Source organism: Caretta caretta, chromosome 6, assembly GCF_965140235.1.
Source record: "Caretta caretta isolate rCarCar2 chromosome 6, rCarCar1.hap1, whole genome shotgun sequence".
Classification (NCBI taxonomy): domain Eukaryota; kingdom Metazoa; phylum Chordata; order Testudines; family Cheloniidae; genus Caretta; species Caretta caretta.
The window spans coordinates 344,067-366,547 of record NC_134211.1 but is presented as its reverse complement, the minus strand read 5'-3'; the positions used below and the strand labels follow the sequence as shown (position 1 = coordinate 366,547).

The 22,481-nt window shown below is 57.9% G+C and overlaps 1 protein-coding gene across 1 annotated transcript in view; it reads left to right on the top strand.

Moving 5' to 3' along the window:
• LOC125637961 (signal-regulatory protein beta-1) overlaps positions 1-22,229 on the top strand; it is a 61,485-nt gene extending 39,256 nt beyond the window's left edge. The window contains exons 2-6 of the mRNA XM_075129042.1: positions 9,689-10,015; positions 13,927-14,226; positions 17,990-18,289; positions 18,982-19,086; positions 19,503-22,229. Coding sequence (XP_074985143.1) covers positions 9,689-10,015; positions 13,927-14,226; positions 17,990-18,289; positions 18,982-19,086; positions 19,503-19,546 — 1,076 coding nt within the window. The 3' untranslated portion in view covers positions 19,547-22,229. The remainder of the gene's footprint in view (positions 1-9,688; positions 10,016-13,926; positions 14,227-17,989; positions 18,290-18,981; positions 19,087-19,502) is intronic.
• The last annotated feature ends 252 nt before the right edge of the window (positions 22,230-22,481 follow it).

Genomic DNA, 22,481 nt, shown 5'->3' with positions numbered 1-22,481 from the left:
GGGGCTCCTGGGGAAGCCAGAGGGTCCTGCACCCCAACTTCGCAGTCAGACGTGACTCTCAGCCAGCCAGTAAAACAGAAGGTTTATTAGACGACAGGAACATGGTCTAAAACAGAGCTTGCAGGTGCAGAGAACGGGACCCCTCAGCTGGGTCCATTTTGGGGGGCAGTGAGCCAGACAACCACGTCTGCACTTCACTCCATGTCCCAGCCAGCCCCAAACTGAAAACCCCTCCAGCCCCTCCTCCTCTGGGCTTTGTTCCTTTCCCGGGCCAGGTGGTCACCTGATTCCTTTGTTCTCCAACCCTTCAGCTCTCACCTTGCAGGGGGGGAAGGGCCCAGGCCATCAGTTGCCAGGAAACAGGGTGTCGGCCATTCTCTGTGTCCAGACCCCTGCACACACCTGCCCTCTAGGGCTCTGCAATGATCATACACCCTTACCCCACCACCTAGATACTTAAGAACTGCATAGGGGAAACTGAGGCACCCCCACACTATTCAGAGGAAACATTAAGAACAGGCCCACTTCGTCACATCTCTCCCCCCTTCGAGATCGAACTGAGCGGGGTCACTTTACCCGGTGACCTGGGGAAGTTTGAAGCCACCAATGTTCCCATGGATGCCCCAGCATCTCTCCCGTTCCTTGGTAGGAGTTACACCAGGCCCTTCCAGTTTCACGCCCTCCCTTAGGTCGGGGGTGGTCGATAGCACTAGCAGGCTGCATGTGGGAAGGTTTCTGCAGCCCATGCCCTTTGGCCACCCCAAAACCCCAGGGGGTCAAACTGGGATTGGGTTTTCTCCCAGAGCTCCAGTCTGGAGGGCTGCAATTCGGGCTCTCTTGGTTAAGGGCCCCCATCTTGACCTGGGCCACATACTGTTCACTTACAGAACTAGCATGGAGACATCCCTTTCCCAACAACCTTGTCTCCCCAACAAGCTGGCCAAACACAGCCACTTGGTTATAGGACGGTATACCTTTCTTAATAGCTTTCACTCCATCTGAGACCTTCTCAAAGCTCTCCACACTGGATCTTTCAACAGGAAAGTCAGTGGATCCATTCACAACAGAAAATTTCTGGCTGTTAGGAACTGAAACTTTCTTGATTAAATCACTTTCACACCCTTCAGTGGCAGTAAACTGCTTGCAAAGACTCCATGAGGATTCCTTTCCCGAGGGCTTTTCTATGCAACAATTCACCCCCTCCCAGAAATTCTGCTCTTACCCTCTTTACCTAGGGCTTGCTCTAGGGGAACACTTTCCTGAGCAACTACAGACTCTTTCTGGGTCTCCCTTACATCCAGAATCACCTCTGGCCCATCAGGCGGATTCCTACACAATCCCCTTTCATGCAAACTTACAGACTTCCTAGATAAAAGGTTAGAAGCATTCTCCTTCCCTTTGCCACACACAAGTTCAGGAATCTTTTCCTTCTTGCTACAGGTTTCCACACCCTCAGTAGGTTCCACAATCACATCACCTTCCTGCTCTCCTTGTGCCCTGGCTAGGATCTCACCCTGATTAGACAGAGTTGCTACACCCTTTCCAACAACACACTAGCAACAGGCAAAATACAAGCACCAGAATTGTCTGGTCTCGGGGATTTTACATAGACCCTAACTGGATGCGACCTAGTTACAGGGCCATTCTCCCGAGCAGACAGAAACTTAGGACCCTTCCCTTCCTGGGCTTTAGCTGAATCCAGAACCAGCTCTGAGACAACTGCATGACCCTCAACCATCACAGGCTGAAAGGCCCCTTCTGTCTGCTCCACAGACCAAGAAGAGCCGGACACACTTTCTCCTTTACCAGACACACAGGTTGGGATCTCATTCCCTTTGTCCCAGCACACAAGGCTGGTCACAGACAACTGCTTGGAGATCAGGGTAGCTCCCTCCATAGGCAAGTCAATACCCCTGACAGACAGAGACCCATTTCCTTCACTGTCCCAATTCTCCACCCAGCTAACAGGTAAGGTCCAGGGACTCTCATCTTCCACTCTCCTCGCCTTCCCACCCTGCTGACTGGACACAGCCATCAGCTCACAAGGCTGCCTAGGCTCATCCAAACTTCCCTTACCAAGCACCTTGCCACTCCCCACAGATCCCCTGCCCTGCCTGTGTCTCCCCCCACTCAGCTGGGGTCTCAGCTCCCACTGTGCTCAGCACTGCCCTTGCTGTCCCAGTGGGGGCAGGCCACTGCTTTCCTCACTGCATCAGAGCCAGCGAGAGTCCCCAGTCTGGTGTGCAAGGGGGCAGGGAGCATCTCTCTGTCCCACCGAGTCCCAGGGGTCTGGTTACAGGCAGGCAGGTAGCCTGAGCCTAGCGGCTCCTCCCTGCTGCCAGCCAGGTCATCTGCATTTTCACTGACCATTTCCCTCTCCACCGATTGGTTCCCTGGATTCAAATTCAAACCCTCGGCAGTTACAGGAGCAGGGCCTGGATCCTGTCCCAAAGAGACACAGTCACCCCACAACAGGGTCTCGCAGCTGGTGTCCTGGGGCACCCCAACGGCCAGCCAGCCCCACCCCTCCTGGGTCTGCACAGGGATCTGGGCCATAGGCAGGGCGAGGGGCTTCGTCCCTGGGACCCTCACCCAGCTCACACAGGCCCTCAGCCTCTGAGGCTGCACCACCCAGGGTCTGACACCAGTTCTCTCTGTCCCAGGATCTCGCCACCCCAGGAATGTCTCCCCATTGACCATCCCCTTCCGCTCCCACTGGGGGTCCGAGGGGCCTGACCCCAGGGAACTCCACACAGACATATAGGTTGGGGTCAGGAGTGGGAGCCTGTCCACCTCCCCACCCATCTGGCTGATGGAGTCTGTGGCCTTGGGACCCAGCAAGGGAGCTAGACACCGGGGTTTTCCGCAGGGTCCCCCTGGTTCAGATCTCCAGCCTGCTCAAAGGCAGTGGGGTGGCATCCACCTCCCCCCCATCCTTAACCAGGGGCAGCAATTTAGTCTCGAGGTTCCCTGCGGAACTGGCCCCCCGGGATCTATCCCCACTCACCCCGGGGAGGTCCCCTCGGCCTCTCCGCCCCACCACCGCCAGTTCATCCTGCTGCTGCTTCTGCAGCTCTTTCTCGGGCTCTCGCTGTCTCCCACGGTCCTCTTGCTCTCTCAGACTCCGCTCCAATCCCGTCCGTCTCGATCCCCCGATGGGGAACCCGATCGTGAAGACCCCCGTCTGGTCGGGGACAGGAGTCTTGGCGATGCCTGGCTCCCGCTCCAGCTGCTCCCAGATCCTGCTATAGCCCCAGTTGGGGTCAGGAATCTGTTCCTTAGAGCGGTCATCCTCCTCCAGCTGCACGATTAACTCTGCTTTGGTGAACTTTCCAAAGCTCAACCCTCTCTTTTTGCACAGGGTTACAATGTCCTTCTTAAGGAGACGGTGACAGGCCGTCACTCCGCTCCTCCCAAGCTGTTGTGGACTCACAGGTCCGTGTGTTCTCAGCTCCCCACGGTTTCCAGGGAGAACCCCTAGTGTGCCAGCCCTTCTCGAGGTCACCACCTCTTTGCCAGGGTCGAGCTGCAGACTCCTCCGCCCCTGAGACTGCTCACTGCAGTCCCCAGGGGGACCCCATTACTGCACAGTCCCTCTCGCTGGTCACACACTCCCAGGGGTTAACCGCCCCCCGAAACCGCTCCTTTCTGAGCCTTCAGCAGGCCTGGTCCTCGGCAATCCCCCTTCGTGTTACTGCTCCCCAGTCACTTACTGCAGGAAGCGCCATCCACGGGGTGCAGTACATCCCACCACTGCCACCAGTTGTCACGGAGTCCCTGGGCGATGCTCTGGAACTGCTCCCCATGAAGCCAGTCAGGACTCTGGGGCAGTCGCCTTTCTGTGAGCAGCCTGTCTTCAGGACACGCAGCTCACACAGCTTCCACCTTCCTGGGTCTGACCTCGGAGCATTCAGCATCCTCTGCCCCTCCGTGCGCTTCCCACAGCGAGTCCACTCAGGCGGGGCTCCTGGGGAAGCCAGAGGGTCCTGCACCCCAACTTCGCAGTCAGACGTGACTCTCAGCCAGCCAGTAAAACAGAAGGTTTATTAGACGACAGGAACATGGTCTAAAACAGAGCTTGCAGGTGCAGAGAACGGGACCCCTCAGCTGGGTCCATTTTGGGGGGCAGTGAGCCAGACAACCACGTCTGCACTTCACTCCATGTCCCAGCCAGCCCCAAACTGAAAACCCCTCCAGCCCCTCCTCCTCTGGGCTTTGTTCCTTTCCCGGGCCAGGTGGTCACCTGATTCCTTTGTTCTCCAACCCTTCAGCTCTCACCTTGCAGGGGGGGAAGGGCCCAGGCCATCAGTTGCCAGGAAACAGGGTGTCGGCCATTCTCTGTGTCCAGACCCCTGCACACACCTGCCCTCTAGGGCTCTGCAATGATCATACACCCTTACCCCACCACCTAGATACTTAAGAACTGCATAGGGGAAACTGAGGCACCCCCACACTATTCAGAGGAAACATTAAGAACAGGCCCACTTCGTCACAGCCTGGGTGTAGTGCCTGAGGTTGGAGTCACTCATTGCTGGGCGGAAGTGGGATAAACGCTCCCTTTGCGTGCGCCTCTGGGGCGGAGCACTTTGGACACCAGCTGTTCACACACAGCCCGCTCTTCCTGCAGGGCTCTCTGCCGCTCCCTCTCTTTAGCCCGTGGCCATGGAGGAGCCCATGGTCCTGGTGGCGAACGGCGCCGACGGGGAGCTGGAGGTGAACCCCGCGGCGCTGGAGATCCTGCGTGGCGTGGCCCAGCTCGTGGTGGTGGTGGCCATCGTGGGGCTGTACCACACTGGCAAGTCTTATCTCATGAACTCCTTGGCCGGGAAGCAGAGAGGTTTCCCAGTCCCTCTTCCCGTTGGCCCCGGGCTGGAGCCGGGAACGAGGGGGCAGCTGCGCCCGGGCGCTGGGTCTCTCTCTCGTCTCCTCTCTCCCCAGGGTTCTCGCTGGGCGCCACCATCCAGTCGCACACCAAGGGCATCTGGATGTGGTGCCTGCCTGTCACGGAGGCCCTGGGCGATGCTCTGGAACTGCTCCCTCCGGAGCCGGGCAGGACTCTGGGGCAGTCTCCTCTCGGGGAGCAGCCTGTCTGCAGGACACACAGCTCACCTGGCTCCACCTTCCTGGGTCTGACCTCGGAGCATTCAGCCTCCTCTGCCCCTCCCTGCGCTTCCCACAGCCAGTCCACCCAGGCGGGGTCCTGGGGAAGCCAGAGGGTCCTGCCCCCCAACTCCGCAGTCAGACGGGACTCTCAGCCAGCCAGTAAAACAGGAGGTTTATTAAACGACAGGAACATGGTCTAAAACAGAGCTTGTAGGGGCAGAGAACGGGACCCCTCAGCTGGGTCCATTTTGGGGGGGGGGGCAGTGAGCCAGACAACCACGTCTGCCCTTCACTCCATGTCCCAGCCAGCCCCAAACTGAAACTCTCTCCAGCCCCTCCTCCTCTGGGCTTTGTCCCTTTCCCCGGCCAGGAGGTCACCGGATTCCTTTGTTCTCCAACCCTTTAGCTCTCACCTTGCAGGGGGAAAGGGCCCAGGCCATCAGTTGCCGGGAAACAGGGTGTCAGCCATTCTCTGTGTCCAGACCCCTGCCCACACCTGCCCTCTAGGGCTCTGCAACGATCATACACCCTTACCCCACCCCCTAGAGACTTAAGAACTGCCTAGGGGAAACTGAGGCACCCCCACACTATTCAGAGGAAACATTAAGAACAGTCCCACTTCATCACACTGCCCCACCCCTGCCGTGCCAGCCACACCCTGGTGCTGCTGGACACCGAGGGGCTGGGCGAGTGGGGGGTGTGACGATGTGACGCAGCAAAGAGTGGGGAGTGTTGACCTGGGACTGTGCCCTGGGGAGGGGAGACCTGAGAGCCTGTCACCTGAGCCGGGAGGGGGCGGGGGGAGGTGACACCTCTGCCCAGGAATGTGAAGACAGCTGCAGGAGGGGGCCTGCTGGGGGGGTTTAGTTTCAGTTTGGGGCTGGGTGGAGGAACGCAGGGAACCCCAGGGCTAGGGTCTGAGCTCCCTGCCCCCCAGAAGGACTTGACTGAGGGGTCCTGGGTGTACCCACAAGCTCTGTTTTGGACTGTGTTCCTGTGGTCCAATAAACCTTCTGTTTTACTGGCTGGCTGAGAGTCTCAGTGAATCCCAGGGAGAGGGGTGCAGGGCCTGGACTCCCCCACACTCCGTGACAGGGGGCGGTGGGAGGGAGCTGGGGGAAGGGGCCGTGCAGCCCTTGCCCGGGGAGAAGATTCTGAGACCCCAGGGCCAGAGGGACGCTGTGACCATCTAGCCTGGCCCCAGGGTTGGTCTATGGGGTGGGTGGCTGAGCGCCAGCCTGGAGTGCGGTATTCAAGGGGGCCCCATGCAAGTACCCAGTTCTGCTGTCTGGCTGCAAGTATCATTTTGGTATTTAAAGTTATAGGTATTGACTCTGTACCCATTTCAAATGTTGGCTCTGGGGGTAACGCCCAGGAATTGATCAGCCAGATAGGCCATGTAAGATATCTGCAAAAATGTTATAATTTGCCAGATAAGATCATCTTGTTTATATGTTTGTATCACCTTTGTATGATGAATTATACATCTGTCTGTATGTCTGAATTTCAAACCTGTGCTCTGCTTCCGGGGGACACCCCAGCCAAGTTGGGGTCAGCTCTGCCTAGCCTGCTGGGTGGCCCATTAAGGACGCTCAGCGACACAACTGACCCACTGAGAGAAGGCAGAGACGCCTGGGGACTCAGCCAGGTGTGCAGGGCCCTGCCTAGGGACAGAGCTCTGAGCTGTTCCCAGGCCATGGGATGGGCAGCTTGTCCTTGGGACACAGAAAGCAGAGACCACACGGCAAGAGACTATAAAAGGCAGCTGCTGCTCCTCCATCTGGACTTCAGTCCTGCCTCTGGCCTCTGGAGGGACTTTGCTACAAACTGAAGCTCTGAACGAAGGACTGAAGGACCCGTCCCAGCTGGGGATGTTCTCCAGAGACAGGATTTGAACCTGCCGTTTATTCCATCACTGCGACAAGCCTGAACCAAGAACTTGGCCATGACTGGATGGAATTGATTCCATTGAACCTGTTCCAGCTCTCATCTCTATTTCTTTCTTTTTATGAATAAACCTTTAGATTTTAGACTCTAGGGGATTGGCGACAGCATGATTGGTGGGTAGGATCTGACTTGTCTATTGACCTGGGGCTGGGGCGTGGTCCTTTGGGATCGAGGGAACCTTTGTTCTGTTCCCGGGGCATTGGTACCGTGGAGCCGGGGGGGTAACACTGCAGGGGCCCAGCCTGGGGCAGGAGAAGGGATTGCTGGCAGCCGGTGATGCTGGTTTGTCGTTTCTGTCCCGCAGCGTCTCTGACCCTGAGCGTGTCTCTCCCCCGCTGGGGGCTCTCAGCAGCGACGGGCCCCCAGAGTCAAACTCCTCCAGCCGGCCTGGGCAGGGGCTGTGAGGCCTGGATTAACCCTCAGTTCCCAGGCAGGGCAGTTGAGCACGCACCAGCAGCCCCCCCATCAGTTTCCCCCCCCCCCATGGCTCCTGCCCGCCTGTGGAGCCCGCCAATCACCGCCTCCCCTTCCCTTCCCGCACCTCCTGCCCGGCGTTTCAGTTTGGGGCTGGGTGGAGGAACGCAGGGAACCCCAGGGCTGGGGTCTGAGCTCCCTGCTCCCCCAGAAGGACTTGACTGAGGGGTCCTGGGTGTACCCACAAGCTCTGTTTTGGACTGTGTTCCTGTGGTGCAATAAACCTTCCGTTTTACTGGCTGGCTGAGAGTCTCAGGGAATCCCAGGAAGAGGGGTGCAGGGCCTGGACTCCCCCACACTCCGTGACACTGACCCTCTCTGCCCTGCTGTGCCCCCATTTTCCCCTGCCCCTTACTCCAGGGACACCCTCCCCCCCAGCTCTGTCCTGATTTCCCCAGCCTCTCGCTTCAGGGACTGATCGCTGCCATGCCCCCTTGTGCCCCGATTCGGCAGCCTCTGGATCAGCTCCTCCCAGCCAGGCAGGTGAGTCCTGGGGGTGGGGGTCCAGAGCAAGCAATGGAGCGGGGCGGACAGGTGGGATGGGGGGCGGGGCCTTGGGGGAAGGGGCGGGCCTCAGAGAAGGGGCGGGGCCGGGTTGTTCAGTTTTCAGGGATTAGCAAATTGGCAACCCTAGATGGGGTTAAACCCCCCACGTGCTACCCAAGCCCCAGAGTCCAGCACGGAGCTGCCTCCCCTCTGGGTGCTGGGAGGGGCGCAGGGGGCTGTTCTGGGTTGACCCCCAGCCAGCCAGCACGGGACGGGACAGGGGCTGAGCCCCATCACCATTCCTGGGGGGACCCAGCCCCCTCCGACCCCAGGGGATTCACCCCCAGCCCAGCGGGGAGGGGGTTATGGGTTGGGGGGCCTGGGCCCTTCCCCTGGCTGATCCGGCTCGGTGGGTGTCTGCGTGTGACGGGATCAGTAACTGTAAACTCTTATGTCTGCCGTTTTGCCGAGTGTTACAAAAAGTGAGTGAAAAGGAAAGTGAAAGGGAATTCGCTGGGAGCCCTGCCAGCCCCAGAGAAGGAGACAGGGAAGCTGGGGGACAGAGGGCAGGGACCATGGGGCTGGGGGGTCTCCTCTTCCCCCTCCTCTTCCTCGGGGTGGCTGGTAAGTCCAGACCCTCTGGTGTCTCTGGGGGGAGGGCAGAGCAGGGCCCCGGGGCTCCCCGACAGAGTAAAGTCCCGGGGATGGGCCCTGGGTACAGGTGGGTCAGTCACTGCCCAGCTCTGCCCAGCCTCAGCTGCCAAGTCTGCCTGGAGCCCGTGTGAATGCCCCAGGGTGTGACAGGAGCCGGGGGAGGGATGGGGGAGCCGCGGGGGATCCCGGGGGCAGGAGAGGGGGGTCGGGGTCTGAGCGAAGGTACGGGTACACTGCGTTCTCACACAGGGCACTGGGAACCTGCTGCCCCCCAATATCTTGGTGTCTCTCCGGGCACAACCTCTCAGCGGTGACCCGGCCAGTCACCTCCTCACCTTGCCCTGGGGACAGGAGCTTGGGAACAGCCAGGCCAGAGCATCCCAGCACCCCTCTCGTCTGGGTCCTGCCTCCCACAGCAGCTGGCCCCCGACATTGGGACAGGAACATCCATTGACTGACCTGCCCCTAGACGAACCCCCCCCCGCCGCCCCATGACGGCTCCGTTTGGGGCTGGCTCAGGCTCAGAAGGAAGCGGGGGGGTTAGAGCCCTTCTGCCGTAGCCCAGCAGGGAGTGCGCGTGTAGACAGGGGGGTGTTTATTACGCTGTATCGTCTAACCCGGCTCCGAGCCAGCTCTGCCCCAGGACTGTGCCCCCAGTGGGGTGAGCCAGGCTTGTGCAGACAGGGCCACGGAGATCGCTCGAGGGGCGTGAACAGGGCCGGAGCGAATGTGGGAAGAAGCCCAGAGCTATTTGCAAAACCTCCCTTTGACGCCTTGTCCTGGCTCTGAGGGAGCCCGTGTGGGACGGGTTGGGAAGGAGAACGGGGGGGCAGGTGCCTAGTCACTGACACACCCAGGGGAGCCAGAGCACAGCCGGCACCTGTCCCAGGTACCCCACCACCCCCTCTTCCCTGCGGGACCAGATCCCCTCACTGGCTCATCCATCCCCAGGCAGCGACCTCCCCCCGGCACAGCCCAGCCCTGCCCAGAGCCCCAGAGCGTGATTTTCTCTTTCCCTGTGCAGGTTCCCGGCTGCAGATAGTCACAGATCCCTCCTCCCGGGCCCTGCTGGGCTCTGGGGCGCTGCTGAAATGTCGGTTCGACGTCGGGGGGCCAGTCGATCTGCGCTCCCTGCGGGTTCAGTGGTTTCTGTTTGAGGAGAGGATCGCGCAGTACGGCCAGGGCAGGGGACAATCCCAGCCCGGAGCGAGCGTGTCGGAGCAGGAGTTGGAGACGGGGGACGCCTCCCTGTCGCTCTCCAGGGTGACGGTGTCGGATGAGGGGCCGTATAAATGTGTGGTTGGTTACGGTACGGAGCAGCTGCAGGGAGAGACGACCCTCCGTGTGCTCGGTAAGGACAGGAGAAGAGCTCGGACGTTCCCCGGCTGGGAACTCGGGACTGGCTGTTCCTGCTTTGGTCCCACAGTCCCGCGGGTGGGAGGAGCGGGTGGGGTGAGGACTCGTCTACACAGGGTTGCTCTGGTTTAATGAAAGGTGTGAATTGAAACCGAGTTCAGTAACCCAACACCAGCCCCCCAGTGCGGGCTGTGACCGGTGTCCAGCCGTTCAGGGCACGCTGAGAAGCGTCAGGTTTAAGGGAAGGTGAAACAGCGAAAGCTAAACCCGCGACAGGGTGTGTGTAGACGGGCAGGCGCGGGTGTGAACCCTGGCCCGGGCAGAGAGAGGCAGGGGTGGATTTCAGACACAGCCGGCTCTCCCACCGGCCGGCGTGACTGTGACGCTGGCAGACCAGGGGCCAGCTCGTGCCAGGTCCCCGTGTCTCAGCTGAACGCTGGCAGAGACGGCGCTGGAATCGGCCTGGCTCACCTGTGGGGTGATATCGGCAGGACAGTGAGTCCAGACCGGTCAGCAGCTGGGTCACCACCTGCCCTGCACCCTGGGGTGCCTCCCAGCGCTTCCTGCTGCAGCTCCCACCCCGGGCTCCTGAGAACCAGACCCACAGCTTGCAGGTCCCACCCTGAGTGTCTGTGTATAGCCACAGCCCTGGGCCAGCAGCTCTGACCCCGCAGCCTGTCAGCAAAGCCCAGCCACGCTCTGGCTGCCTCCAGACGTGGTCACTTACTTACAACATGCTCTCCATCCCCGATGTTCCCCCAGTAGTCTGTGTCCTGCACTGTCCAGCCCTCTCCTGGGCAGCCCCGACAGCTTAGGTCCGTCGCCCCTCGACAGGGACCGAGCTACAGCAGTCTGCTGCCGTACAGGGAGTTACCCCAACCATTCCCAACACTGGATTCATTTTAAATAGAGAGTAACCAAGATTATTTAACGACAACGAGAGAGATTTTAAGTGAGTACAAGTCTGAGGTGCTAAAGTCAGAAATGGCGACAAGAGAAATAAAGATAAAACGTTTTCTGAACGTAACAAACTAGACTTGGTTCAAGGTGAGGTTCTTCCCATGGGTTCCCCGTAACACTGCTGCCCAAATTCCCAGGCCAGGATCTGCTCCCAATATCTGGAGGCTGTTTCTTTTGTCTGCTTAGGTCAGACAGAGAGAGCTGGGTCGGGAACGAGAGCTTGGGGTGTTTGTGCCCCTCACGTGTATAGTTCAGTCACCCTTTGAGAGGCACTTCCCTGAGGGTCACCCCTGGTTAACGTTCAGACAGTAAAGAAGGTGACGTGTCTGGTGGGGAGGGGGGTGCATGTTGTTTCTTCTTATCTCTGTTTGCAGGTTTTCCCTTGTCTCCCGTCTTCCCCCCTCTCGCTGTCTGAGGTCCCTGTTTAGACCTTATATGTAAATGGAGGTAAACACACGTTCCTTTGTTAAAGACCTGCCTGTCCAGTCCTGTCTCATCGGGGCTACGTGGGCTGGAACGTGGCAACCAGCCTTATTTGGGGGATCCAGAACTTTGCATGTAATGTTGCTACACACATTTCACCAGGATATTATTGACCAGTGAGTTCTTAGTTTCCATATGACCTCCGCCCAGGCATATCCTGGACAAAGATTATTGCAGTGGGTCTGGGGTGTGAATACAGGGGTGCTTTCCGTCACCGATCGGTATTAGAAATCTCAGGAAGTGTTTGGTGTTTGGACTCTGTCCCATGCTTGAATCATAGAATCATAGAATCATAGAATATCAGGGTTGGAAGGGACCTCAGGAGGTCATCTAGTCCAACCCCCTGCTCAAAGCAGGACCAACCCCAAGTAAATCATCCCAGCCACGGCTTTGTCAAGCCTGATCTCAAAAACCTCTAAGGAAGGAGATTCCACCACCTCCCTAGGCAACGCATTCCAGTGCTTCACCACCCTCCTAGTGAAATAGTGTTTCCTAATATCCAACCTAAACCTCCCCCACTGCAACTTGAGACCATTACTCCTTGTCCTGTCCTCTTCTACCACTGAGAATAGTCTACAACCATCCTCTCTGGAACCATCTCTCAGGTAGTTGAAAGCAGCTATCAAATCCCCCCTCATTCTTCTCTTCTGCAGACTAAACAATCCCAGCTCCCTCAGCCTCTCCTCATAAGTCATGTGTTCCAGACCCCTAATCATTTTTGTTGCCCTTCGCTGGACTCTCTCCAATTTATCCACATCCTTCTTGAAGTGTGGGGCCCAAAACTGGACACAGTACTCCAGAGGAGGCCTCACCAATGTCAAATAGAGGGGGACGATCACGTCCCTCGATCTGCTCGCTATGCCCCTACTTATACATCCCAAAATGCCATTGGCCTTCTTGGCAACAAGGGCACACTGCTGACTCATATCCAGCTTCTCATCCACTGTCACCCTTAGGTCCTTTTCCGCAGAACTGCTGCCGAGCCATTCGGTCCCTAGTCTGTAGCTGTGCATTGGGTTCTTCCATCCTAAGGGCAGGACCCTGTACTTATCCTTATTGAACCTCATCAGATTTCTTTTGGCCCAATCCTCCAATTTGTCTAGGTCCCTCTGTATCCTATCCCTGCCGTCCAGCGTATCAACCACTCCTCCCAGTTTAGTATCATCCGCAAATTTGCTGAGAGTGCAATCCACACCATCCTCCAGATCATTTATGAAGATATTGAACAAAACCGGCCCCAGGACCAACCCCTGGGGCACTCCACTTGACACCGGCTGCCAACTAGACATGGAGCCATTGATCACTACCCGTTGAGCCCGACAATCTAGCCAACTTTCTACGCACTTTATAGTGCATTCATCCAGCCCATACTTCTTTAACTTGCTGACAAGAATACTGTGGGAGCTTGTGAGTTGCCGTCTGCATTAATCTCACATGGAAGTGCTGTATCCCGTATTGTGATGTGACGCTGAAGTGGGTCCAGTGTGAGTCTCTGTGGCCGTAAGAGTCGCCGGAGAGGGACGTTAGTGGGAAGAGCTGCTTTTACACAGACATTGTCATGGCCCTTCTGAAAGAGGAGACCCATCGATACCAGACAGGGCAGGGTTGGATCTCGCAGCTGGAAACTCCTTACACCTGGACTGAGAAACCATCCACAAAAGGACTAACGACTCTTTCTGTGGTTCTGCTCCCCGCCCCGTGAAGATGGGTCATGCACGTGGACTCCTCCCATCAGCGGAGTTTGCAGCTCAGAGCACATGGTCGGAGGGGGATAAAACCCCCCAGACTAAAGGAACTAAGGCCTGGGCTACACTGAAACGTTAGACTGACCCAGCTGTGTCACTCGGGGTGTGAGAAATAATGCCCGGTGCAGACAGCGCTAGGTCGATGGACAAATTCTTCTGTCCACGTAGCGACCACCTCTAGGGGAGGTGGGTTAACTACAGCGATGGGAGAACCCCTCCTGTCACCACAGGCAGTGTCCACATTACAGAGCAACCGCGGAGCTGCAGGGGGGCTCTCGGCGCTGGGCGTGCGGCAGGTCAGACTAGAGGATCATAATGGTCCCTTCTGGCCACAAAATCTATGAATCCTGCCTCCGGATGTAATTCCTCTAGGGGGGATCCAGCTGCCCAAAGTGCACCCAGACAGCTGAGTGCCGGGTTCGGCTGGCCGCTCTCTTCCTGCTCCGAATAGACGTGAGCCCGGGAAATTGTACCCCAGCCCCCTCCTGACCTGCCTGGCACGGACACCTTCTGTACTACGGACCCTCAATCACCGTGTCTGAAGCGGTTTCCTACATCCGACTGGGGTAGAACCTCCCCGGAGACCGGGGTGTTTCGTGCCCCACAGTACTGAACGGGGTATATCTGTGTATCTTACACTCAGATTGGCGCATGGGGGTAACCCAAAATATCACTCATTCGTCCGGACACAGCTCAATGACTGTCTCTCTCGTTCCAGCTGCTCCCAGAGTCTCCATCCCCCGGAAAGCAGGGGCGTTAAACGCAGCGAGTGCCTTCCCCTGCCACGTGCGGGGATTCTACCCCGGGGACGTCACCGTCACGTGGCTGAGAGACGGGCGGGTTCTGACCGACGTCACCCCATCTGCCCCCCAGAGGAACCCGGACGGGACCTTCAACCTCACCCTGACCTTCACCTTCACCCCCACCGCGAGCGACTCCGGCAGCCTCTTCTCCTGCCGCGTCAGCCACGTGGCTCTGGCTCAGCCCCTGCGGGAGGGGTTCCCCCTGGCGGTCACAGGTGAGGGGGGCTGGGCTCCCAGCTGCGTGTTGTGTGCTGAAGGGTGCAGTGCGTTGAGTCTGACAGGGGACCCCAGCAGAGACCCAGGATGGGGGTGGGGGGTGGGATGCTGGAGCCCCCAGGGCTGAAGGGGCCCAGTACCGTAGTGGGGGCCGGCAGGAGGCCGGAGGAGGGCTCAGGTCTGACTGTGGCTTTATAACACAAATGCCAGGGCAGCCGGCACCCTCTGACCCCCAGCTCCCGCCCTCCCCCACACTCCGCAGCCCCCAGGCTGGGGAGAGAACAAGACTCTAATTCTGCCTGACAAAATACTGACTCGTTGTTGCTGGGACATGGGTACTGTGACACGCTGTACCTTGGGGGAGCATCCTGTAACCCCCATAAAGCAGGCCTGGTGAGGCGTCAGGGGAAAGGTTATGACCTGCTGAAAGTCATTTCTCTACCCATAGATGTGTGTCATGAATGCAGTTATGAGATTGTGTGGTACGGTTGTCACTGAAACATGCTGTAAGTTGGGGAATCAGCCAGATATTAGCTCCCCCTGAGGTAACAACAAGGAAGGTAACCAGCGCCCGGGCGGGTGTCAAACAACCACCAGCAGCCATTGTCCAGCCAGGGAGCTGGGATGCAGTGACTCGCCTGCAGGAGGCCCTGTGAGGATGTCACTCAGCAGGGAGGGGGGGTGTTGACCTGGGACTGTGCCCTGGGGAGGGGAGACCTGAGAGCCTGTCACCTGAGCCAGGAGGGGGAGGTGACACCTCTGCCCGGGAATGTGAACAGAGGCTGCAGGAGGGAACCTGCTGGGGGGGTTTAGTTTCAGTTTGGGGCTGGGTGGAGGAACGCAGGGAACCCCAGGGCTGGGGTCTGAGCTCCCTGCTCCCCCAGAAGGACTTGACTGAGGGGTCCTGGGTGTACCCACAAGCTCTGTTGTGGACTGTGTTCCTGTGGTGCAATAAACCTTCCGTTTTACTGGCTGGCTGAGAGTCTCAGGGAATCCCAGGAAGAGGGGTGCAGGGCCTGGACTCCCCCACACTCCGTGACAAGGGGGAAGCCACATGCGTCCAGGTGGGAGGGTGGTTGAGACCAACTCCTGCCCTGCGGCTGGAGGTAACACCACATCGGGAAGGGAGGAGGGTGTAATGCCTGCCAGGGAGAGAACTGTCCAGGCTGTTAGCTGCCAGCAGGTCGCAGCTGAACCAGAGACAGACCCGGCTCCAGGGAGCAGAGAGCAATGTGGCCCAGAGGAGAGCCCAGAGAAGGGGCAGGGGATCTCAGAAACCACGGAGGTGGGTGAGGATTCCTGTGACTCTGTAACACAGGGAAGCAGGGTGCTTCCAAGTGTGGGAGGGGCTGAGATTAGCTCCTTTCCCTCAGAAGACAACATGCCCTCAGGCGCAGGGGCAGGAGAGGTGTGGCCAGGGATTAAGGAAACTCTACCAGTTGTTAGCTGGCAGAGTTCTGCAGATGAACAAGGGATAGATCCCTTCCTAGGGAGCACAGAGAAATGTGTCTTAGAGGGGGCCCCCCAGGAGGGAACTGGGGAAGGAATAGTGGGGGTACAGGGATGTCTCCTCACTGGTCACTTGGGAGAGGATGCCCAGGACTGAATGGGTGAGTCATCTGATCAGCCCGTGGCCCAGGGTTTGAGAAGGGACTGTCTGTCCGACCTCCTGGAGGGGAGCAGTCACACCGCTGACTTCTCAGGGACAGAGGAAGGGGTGGCAGAGGGTACCCCGATCCCGGTCCCAGCTTTTCAGGATGCTGTGTCTGATACGTTTTTGGAAAGTAATTCAGGTCACCAGTTGCTGGGGTATCCATTCTCCAGGCCATTTGCTGGCCCTCTGTAACCACAAACTCCCTCTCCCACCACCTTGTGTCATGGCGTCCCCGGGCGATGCTCGGGAACTGCTCCCTACGAAGCCAGGCAGGACTCTGGGGGAGCCTCCTCTCTAGGAGCAGCCTGTGAGAGTCCAGGGGAAGCCTACATGCCCCCAAAGGGCCCTGCAGCCCAACTCCGCAGTCAGCCGCGACCCCCAGCCAGCGTGTGACACAGGAGGGTTATTGGTTGTCGGGAGCACAGCATGGAACAGAGCTTGTTAGCACGGACATTAGAAGCATTCGGCAAAGTCCGTCTTGGGGGGATCCAGAGCCCAGGGCTGTGGGCTTCCCCCCACACCCCCGAGTCCCACACCAGGAGACTGACCACCTTCCAGCAGCCCAGCCTCCGTCATGCCCAGCTGCCCTGCCTCCGGGCTTTGTCTCTTTCCTGGGCAAACCGGTCACCTGCTCTCTTTGTTCTCCAACCCCTCCGGCTGGCTCCTTGCAGAGGATGGGCCCAGCCATCAGTTGCCAGGATACAGGGTGTCGGATGTTCTCTGTGCCCAGGCTGCCAGTCGCAGTCACACCTGCCCGCTCGGGGTCTCTGCAGCGATCACACACCCTTGTCCCACCACCTAGATACTTGAGTAACACGCAGGGGAAACTGAGGCGCACGCCGCATTCTGACAAAACATTAAGAACATTCATCAGAGACGCGCACCGCTGACACAAGGCGCGTAGCATGCACGTGCAAAAGCAACGTAACGACTGTGTTAGCTGTACGTGGATGTAATTTAGGTCAAGTTAATTGTATAGTGTAGACTTGCCCTCAGAACATATCTGACAGCCCCGCAGGCAAGTAACCAAACCGTCCTGTGAGCCACAGAGCCCAGCAAATCTCCGCGGCCCTGTGGGGTTACACCCCCTGTGGAGGCTGGTGTCACCTGGGTTTCCGCTTGCTGTTCCTGTCCCTTGGTCTGTCTGTCCCAGGCCAGGGCAGAGCTCCTGTGTCTCCAAAGGCCAGTTCTTATCCCCGCCTCCTGTCCCCTGGGTCCATTGTCCTCCCGCAGAGCCCTGCTGGGTTCACCCGCTCTGCCTGCTGGAATTGCCCGGGGGCAGGTGTCAGCTGTTCAGTCCTCAGGGCTCCCTTTGTCTTTGTGGACCCACCGGTTTCAGCCAGTCGTGTAATGACCCATTCATTTCTCCCCGCCACCCCTCCAGCCAGTTATGTGACACAAACACCTCAGGTCTCCTGCTTTGCCCCTGGAGCAGCTTTTTACCCAGCTGTGCCCACTGGGTAACAGTGCAAAGTACCCAGGGAAACTGAGGCACACATTGGACTCATAAATATAGTACAGAAAATTCCCACTTCGGCACAGAGGCACAAACGATCAGAGCTGATTAACTAGGGAATAACCTGACATAGGCCTGGCCAGAGTTCCCCAAAGCTCAGGTCAGATCCACACTCCGGGACGGCAGCTCCTGAGACCTTCACTGAAACTTTGTTCCCACCCTGCTGTCTCCTGGCAGCCGCTGCCTGGCGGGAGCCCCAGGACTTTTCTACAGCAGAATTGCCCATCCCGCCCCACGTCCTGCTGGGCTCTGGGGTGCTGCTGCTGGACAGCCAGCTGCTGTCGGGGGCGAGGGACCTGGAGTATCCAGCAGCTCCCTGGCGTTTGTGGGGCAGAGCCAGCAGCAGGCGGGGAGCAGAGGGGAGCTGTCGATCCCAGACTGATCACTGTGGAGAAGGAGCTACGGGGCAGGAACAGCTCCCTGCCGATCTCCTACAGGGCAGGATCGGTCGGGGGCCGCACAAATGTGTCCTTGGCCCAGCCAGGCCAACGGGCCTTTCGCTCCTGCAGGATCCCAGGGAGCTCAGACCGACCGGGGCAGTTTGACTCTCGGTGCATCAGATTCCAACTCTCCCTCTCTCCCTTATTTCCAGCCACTCCGAGGATCTCTGTCCCGCAGCGATCGGGAACGATCTTTAGAGCGAGCTCCTTCCCCTGCCACGTGTGGGGATTCTACCCCAGGGACATCGCCGTCGCCTGGCTGAGAGACGGGCGGGTTCGGACTGAATCCACATATTCTACCCCCGAGGGGAACCCGGACGGGACCTTTCACCTCACCCTGACCTACACCTTCACCCCCACGGCTTGGGACAGAGGCAGCATCTTAACCTGCCGCGTCACCCACTCGGCTCTGGCTCAGCCCCTGCGGGAGGAATTCGCCCTGACTTTCTCATGTAAGCCTCTGTCCAGGGGAAGGGTTTCCTTGGGGACCCCTCACCTCTGATCAGTCACTGTTCAGGGGAGACGCTTCCCTCGTCACACTGCAGGAGATGGGGAGATGCTGGAGCCCTCGGGGCTGATGCAGTGGGGCCAGTATCTGGGGGCTTGAGCTCTCAGGGCTCTAAGGGGCTGGTACAGTGGGGCCAGTATCGGGCGGCTGGGTCCCTCAGGGCTGGGGGGCTGGTACAGCAGGGTCAGTATCGGGGGGCTGGAGCCCTCTGCGCTACAGGGGACCAGTGGCAGTAGGAACTTTAGTGGAGTGAAGGGGAATTTTGTCTCCCCTCCCCACTTTTACTGGGGGAGGGGGCTCTGCAGTTACATCACAGCCATGCACACTGGCCAGTGGTTGGGGCCCCAGGGGTGGGACCACGCATAGGGGCCAGGTCTCGTGGTGAAGGGGGGTCAGGCCCACCTCAGCCCCCCAGGAAGTGGCTGGTGCCGCTGAGAGGGGCTGCGCTTTGAGGTGAGGGAGATTTATCAGCTCCCGCGGCTGGCTCCGCTCTGCTCCTGCCCGAGGCTTGCAGGGTGGGGGGACAGCACGGCCCCCGACCCCAAATTACTGCCATGTTAAACAGTGCACAGGCCATGCCCCCTCCTGGCGCTGAAGCTGGTAACGCAGCCTGACGCTCGCTCTCTCATGGCACAGGGTTGACAGGTGACATCGTCGTACTTGTCTCAGGGATGCTCCTCCTCTTCGCTTTCCTATTGCTGTTCGCATACCGGGTCTCTCAAGGGAAGACCTACCAGACAGGTAACCGACGTCAGTCCCATTGTCACGGGGGGCTACGTGGCCTCAGAGTTAGCTCAGAGTCTGGGTAGGGTTGAGGTGACAGAGACAAAGCGTGGGGTCACTCCCAGGGGCTATGGGGCACTGAAGTGGCCTGTCGGGGGCTGGAGTGCCCTGTAAGGTGGGAAACTGAGGCACACGTCCACCCAATTTAGGCTTAATCAATTTTTCACCTTTATAGATTTTCAGACAGAATCGTTATTTTTCGTTTCTGACCACATGCATCTGGTAGATAAACTAGATCAGACGGAACGGGTAGGGGCCCAAGTACCAAGTGCCGGGGCACCGGGAAGCTCTCCACTGCCTGAAGGTCGTCTCAGTCTCTGGAGCGTGTTCTCCAGTTTATGTCCGTGCTCACTTGTCTTTTTGTTCCTTTCCAGTTATGACGTTCCCTTCTGTTGCTATCCGGACCAGTGATCTCTAGGTTACTCCAATCCTTGACCCTGGGAGCCAGCCTTAACCTGCTCTGCTGTGAGGACCCCCACTCCTGGGCTGGTCACGCTCAGCCTCTGGCTTGTCAGCTGCTCCTTGGATGGTGCAACCGAATGACGCTAGTCAATATCTCCGGCCCCAGACACAACCCTGGGAACCTCCGTCTTGCAGTGTCCCGTTATGCCCGCTGGACGCTGCCAGCTGGGACAAAGTCCCGAGCCTGTATTGGTGGGTCCCGCGCTCCTGGGCGGATTCAGTGGCCTCAGAAACTCGATAAGGCCCCAAGGTGACCTCCCTTTCTCAGTGTAGCGGCCAGCGTCATAGCCTCCGGAGTTACTTTCATCACCGGGCAGTATGGGAGATGGGAAGGGGGATTACCCCACAGTCTCTGGTACTCCCTAGAGCTCAGTAGGTGCAATTCGGCCTCCTGCCTGGACCGAGTCCTGCTTCCCTTCTCCAGGGGATCTCTGTAGAGTATGGGGGGAGTTTGGTCTGTGCTCACATTGCTAAGGCAATTGGTTGGTATATTATTCTCAAGCCTCCCCAGGAAAGGGGGTGAAAGGGCTTGCGGGGATATTTTGGGGTGGGATAGGGCTCCAAGTGGCCTCTCCCTGAATGTTTGTGTAAATCACTTGGTGGTGGCAGCAATGGACCGTCCAAGGACAAGAAGGGATTTGTGTTTTGGGGAAGTTTTTAACCTAAGCTGGTAGCAATAAGCCTAGGGGGTCTTTCATGCAGGTCCCCACATCTGTACCCCAGAGTGGGCAGGGAACCCTGACAGGGGTGCTGGGTGTTCCCCCGAGGTACAGAGTATCACACTAGTTACACCTTGACCCAAACTGTCACCGGCTGGTTTTCTCTCTCCAGTCTGGGCTAGTCGAAGTCATTACCCTTACATCAGCGTTTGCTTGTACCATTCCACAGACACCACCCGAAACCATCCACATTAAACGAACAAAGCCCAGTCGATAGTTATCCCATTCAGCATCTTTCAGTACCACGCTTCAGTACATATGGAACATCCCAAATTATTCATTGGCGTCACCTTTACTAACTAAGGGGGGAGCATCTTGTAACCCCCGTATTCCTCAGCTGTATATAATGGTGATATTGCATATAAAGCAGGATGTGACAAAGTGGGACTGTTCTTAATGTTTCCTCTGAATAGTGTGGGGGTGCCTCAGTTTCCCCTAGGCAGTTCTTAAGTCTCTAGGGGGTGGGGTAAGGGTGTATGATCATTGCAGAGCCCTAGAGGGCAGGTGTGTGCAGGGGTCTGGACACAGAGAATGGCCGACACCCTGTTTCCTGGCAACTGATGGCCTGGGCCCTTCCCCCCTGCAAGGTGAGAGCTAAAGGGTAGGAGAACAAAGGAATCAGGTGACCTCCTGGCCCAGAAAAGGGACAAAGCCCAGGGGAGGAGGGGCTGGGGGAAGTTTCAGTTTGGGGCTGGCTGAGACATGGAGTGAAGTGCAGACGTGGTTGTCTGCTCACTGCCCCCAAAATGGACCCAGCTGAGGGGTCCTGTTCTCTGCACCTACAAGCTCTGTGTTAGACCATGTTCCTGTCGTCTAATAAACCTTCTGTTTTACTGGCTGGCTGGCTGAGAGTCACGTCTGACTGTGGAGTTGGGGGGGCAGGACCCTCTGGCCCCCCCAGGACCCGGCCTGGGTGGACTCACTGTGGGAAGTGCACGGAGGGGCAGAGGAGGCTGAAGGCTCCGAGGTCAGACCCAGGAAGGTGGAGCTGGGTGAGCTGTGTGTCCTGCAAACAGGCTGCTCCCAGAGAGGAGACTTCCCCAGAGTCCTGACTGGCTTCATGGGAAGCAGTTCCAGAGCATCGCCCAGGGACTCCGTGACAATGTGAGGTATCAGGGGAAAGGTTATGATCTGCTGAAAGTCATTTCTCTATCCATAGATGTGTATCATTAATGCATATGAAGTTATGAGATTGTGTGGTATGGTTGTCACTAAAACATACTGTAAGTTGGGGAATCAGCCAGATATTAGCTCCCCCGAGGCAACAGCAAGGAAAGTAACCAGCATCCAGGCTGGGTGTCAATCAACCCATCAGCAGCCATTGTCCAGCAAGGGAGCTACAATGCAATGACTCACCTGCATGAGGCCACACCAGAGGAATTGCTCAACCTGGCCTGGAGACTCAGCAATGCCCCCAGACATGCCTGGACTTGTGCTCTCCAAGCACGTGGGGCTGAGGGTATAAAACAGACACAGGGGCCCCATGCTGGGCCTTCCTCCTTCCCCCACCTACGCTGCAAGCAACAAGCACACTCTGAAGACTCCAACTGAGGGGACTGGCCCAGATTTCAAGGGTGAAATCTGTGTACTAGGATCCGCAATATCCAGTGGGGTGAGAAAAACTCCTTAATCTAGATGTTGGGCAGTCTAATCGGGTTGAGAGTTTAGGCTGCGTGCTGATATTTTATTTGATTTTGGTAACGAACTCTGACTTTTTGCCTCTCATTTAATATCACTTAAAATCTATCTTTTGTAGTCAAAAAAATTGTTTAATGGTTTATCCTTACCAGTGAGTTTGTACAAAGTGTGTGGTAAATCTGCTCAGGTTTGCAAAGGCTGGTGTACATCCACTTTCCACTGATAAAGTGGGGAACCAATTAATAAATCTGCATTGCTTGTCTTGAGCAGTGCAAGACGGCATATTCCTGAGGTACAAGTCTGGGAGCTGGGGGGATTTGGCTGGTGCCTTTCTCGGTGTGATTCAGGAGTGACTCTGGGAGCATTCATGCAATCCAGCTGGGCGTTGGGACTCCACATGCGGTTGTGCTGAGTGATCACTGGAGGGGTTTGCGGCTGGTCACTAGCAGGGCATTGTGAGAGACAGCCCAGACTGGAGAGAGATCAGGGGGCACACTGGTCCCACAGTCCCGGGCTGCATCCCGGGGATCCCGT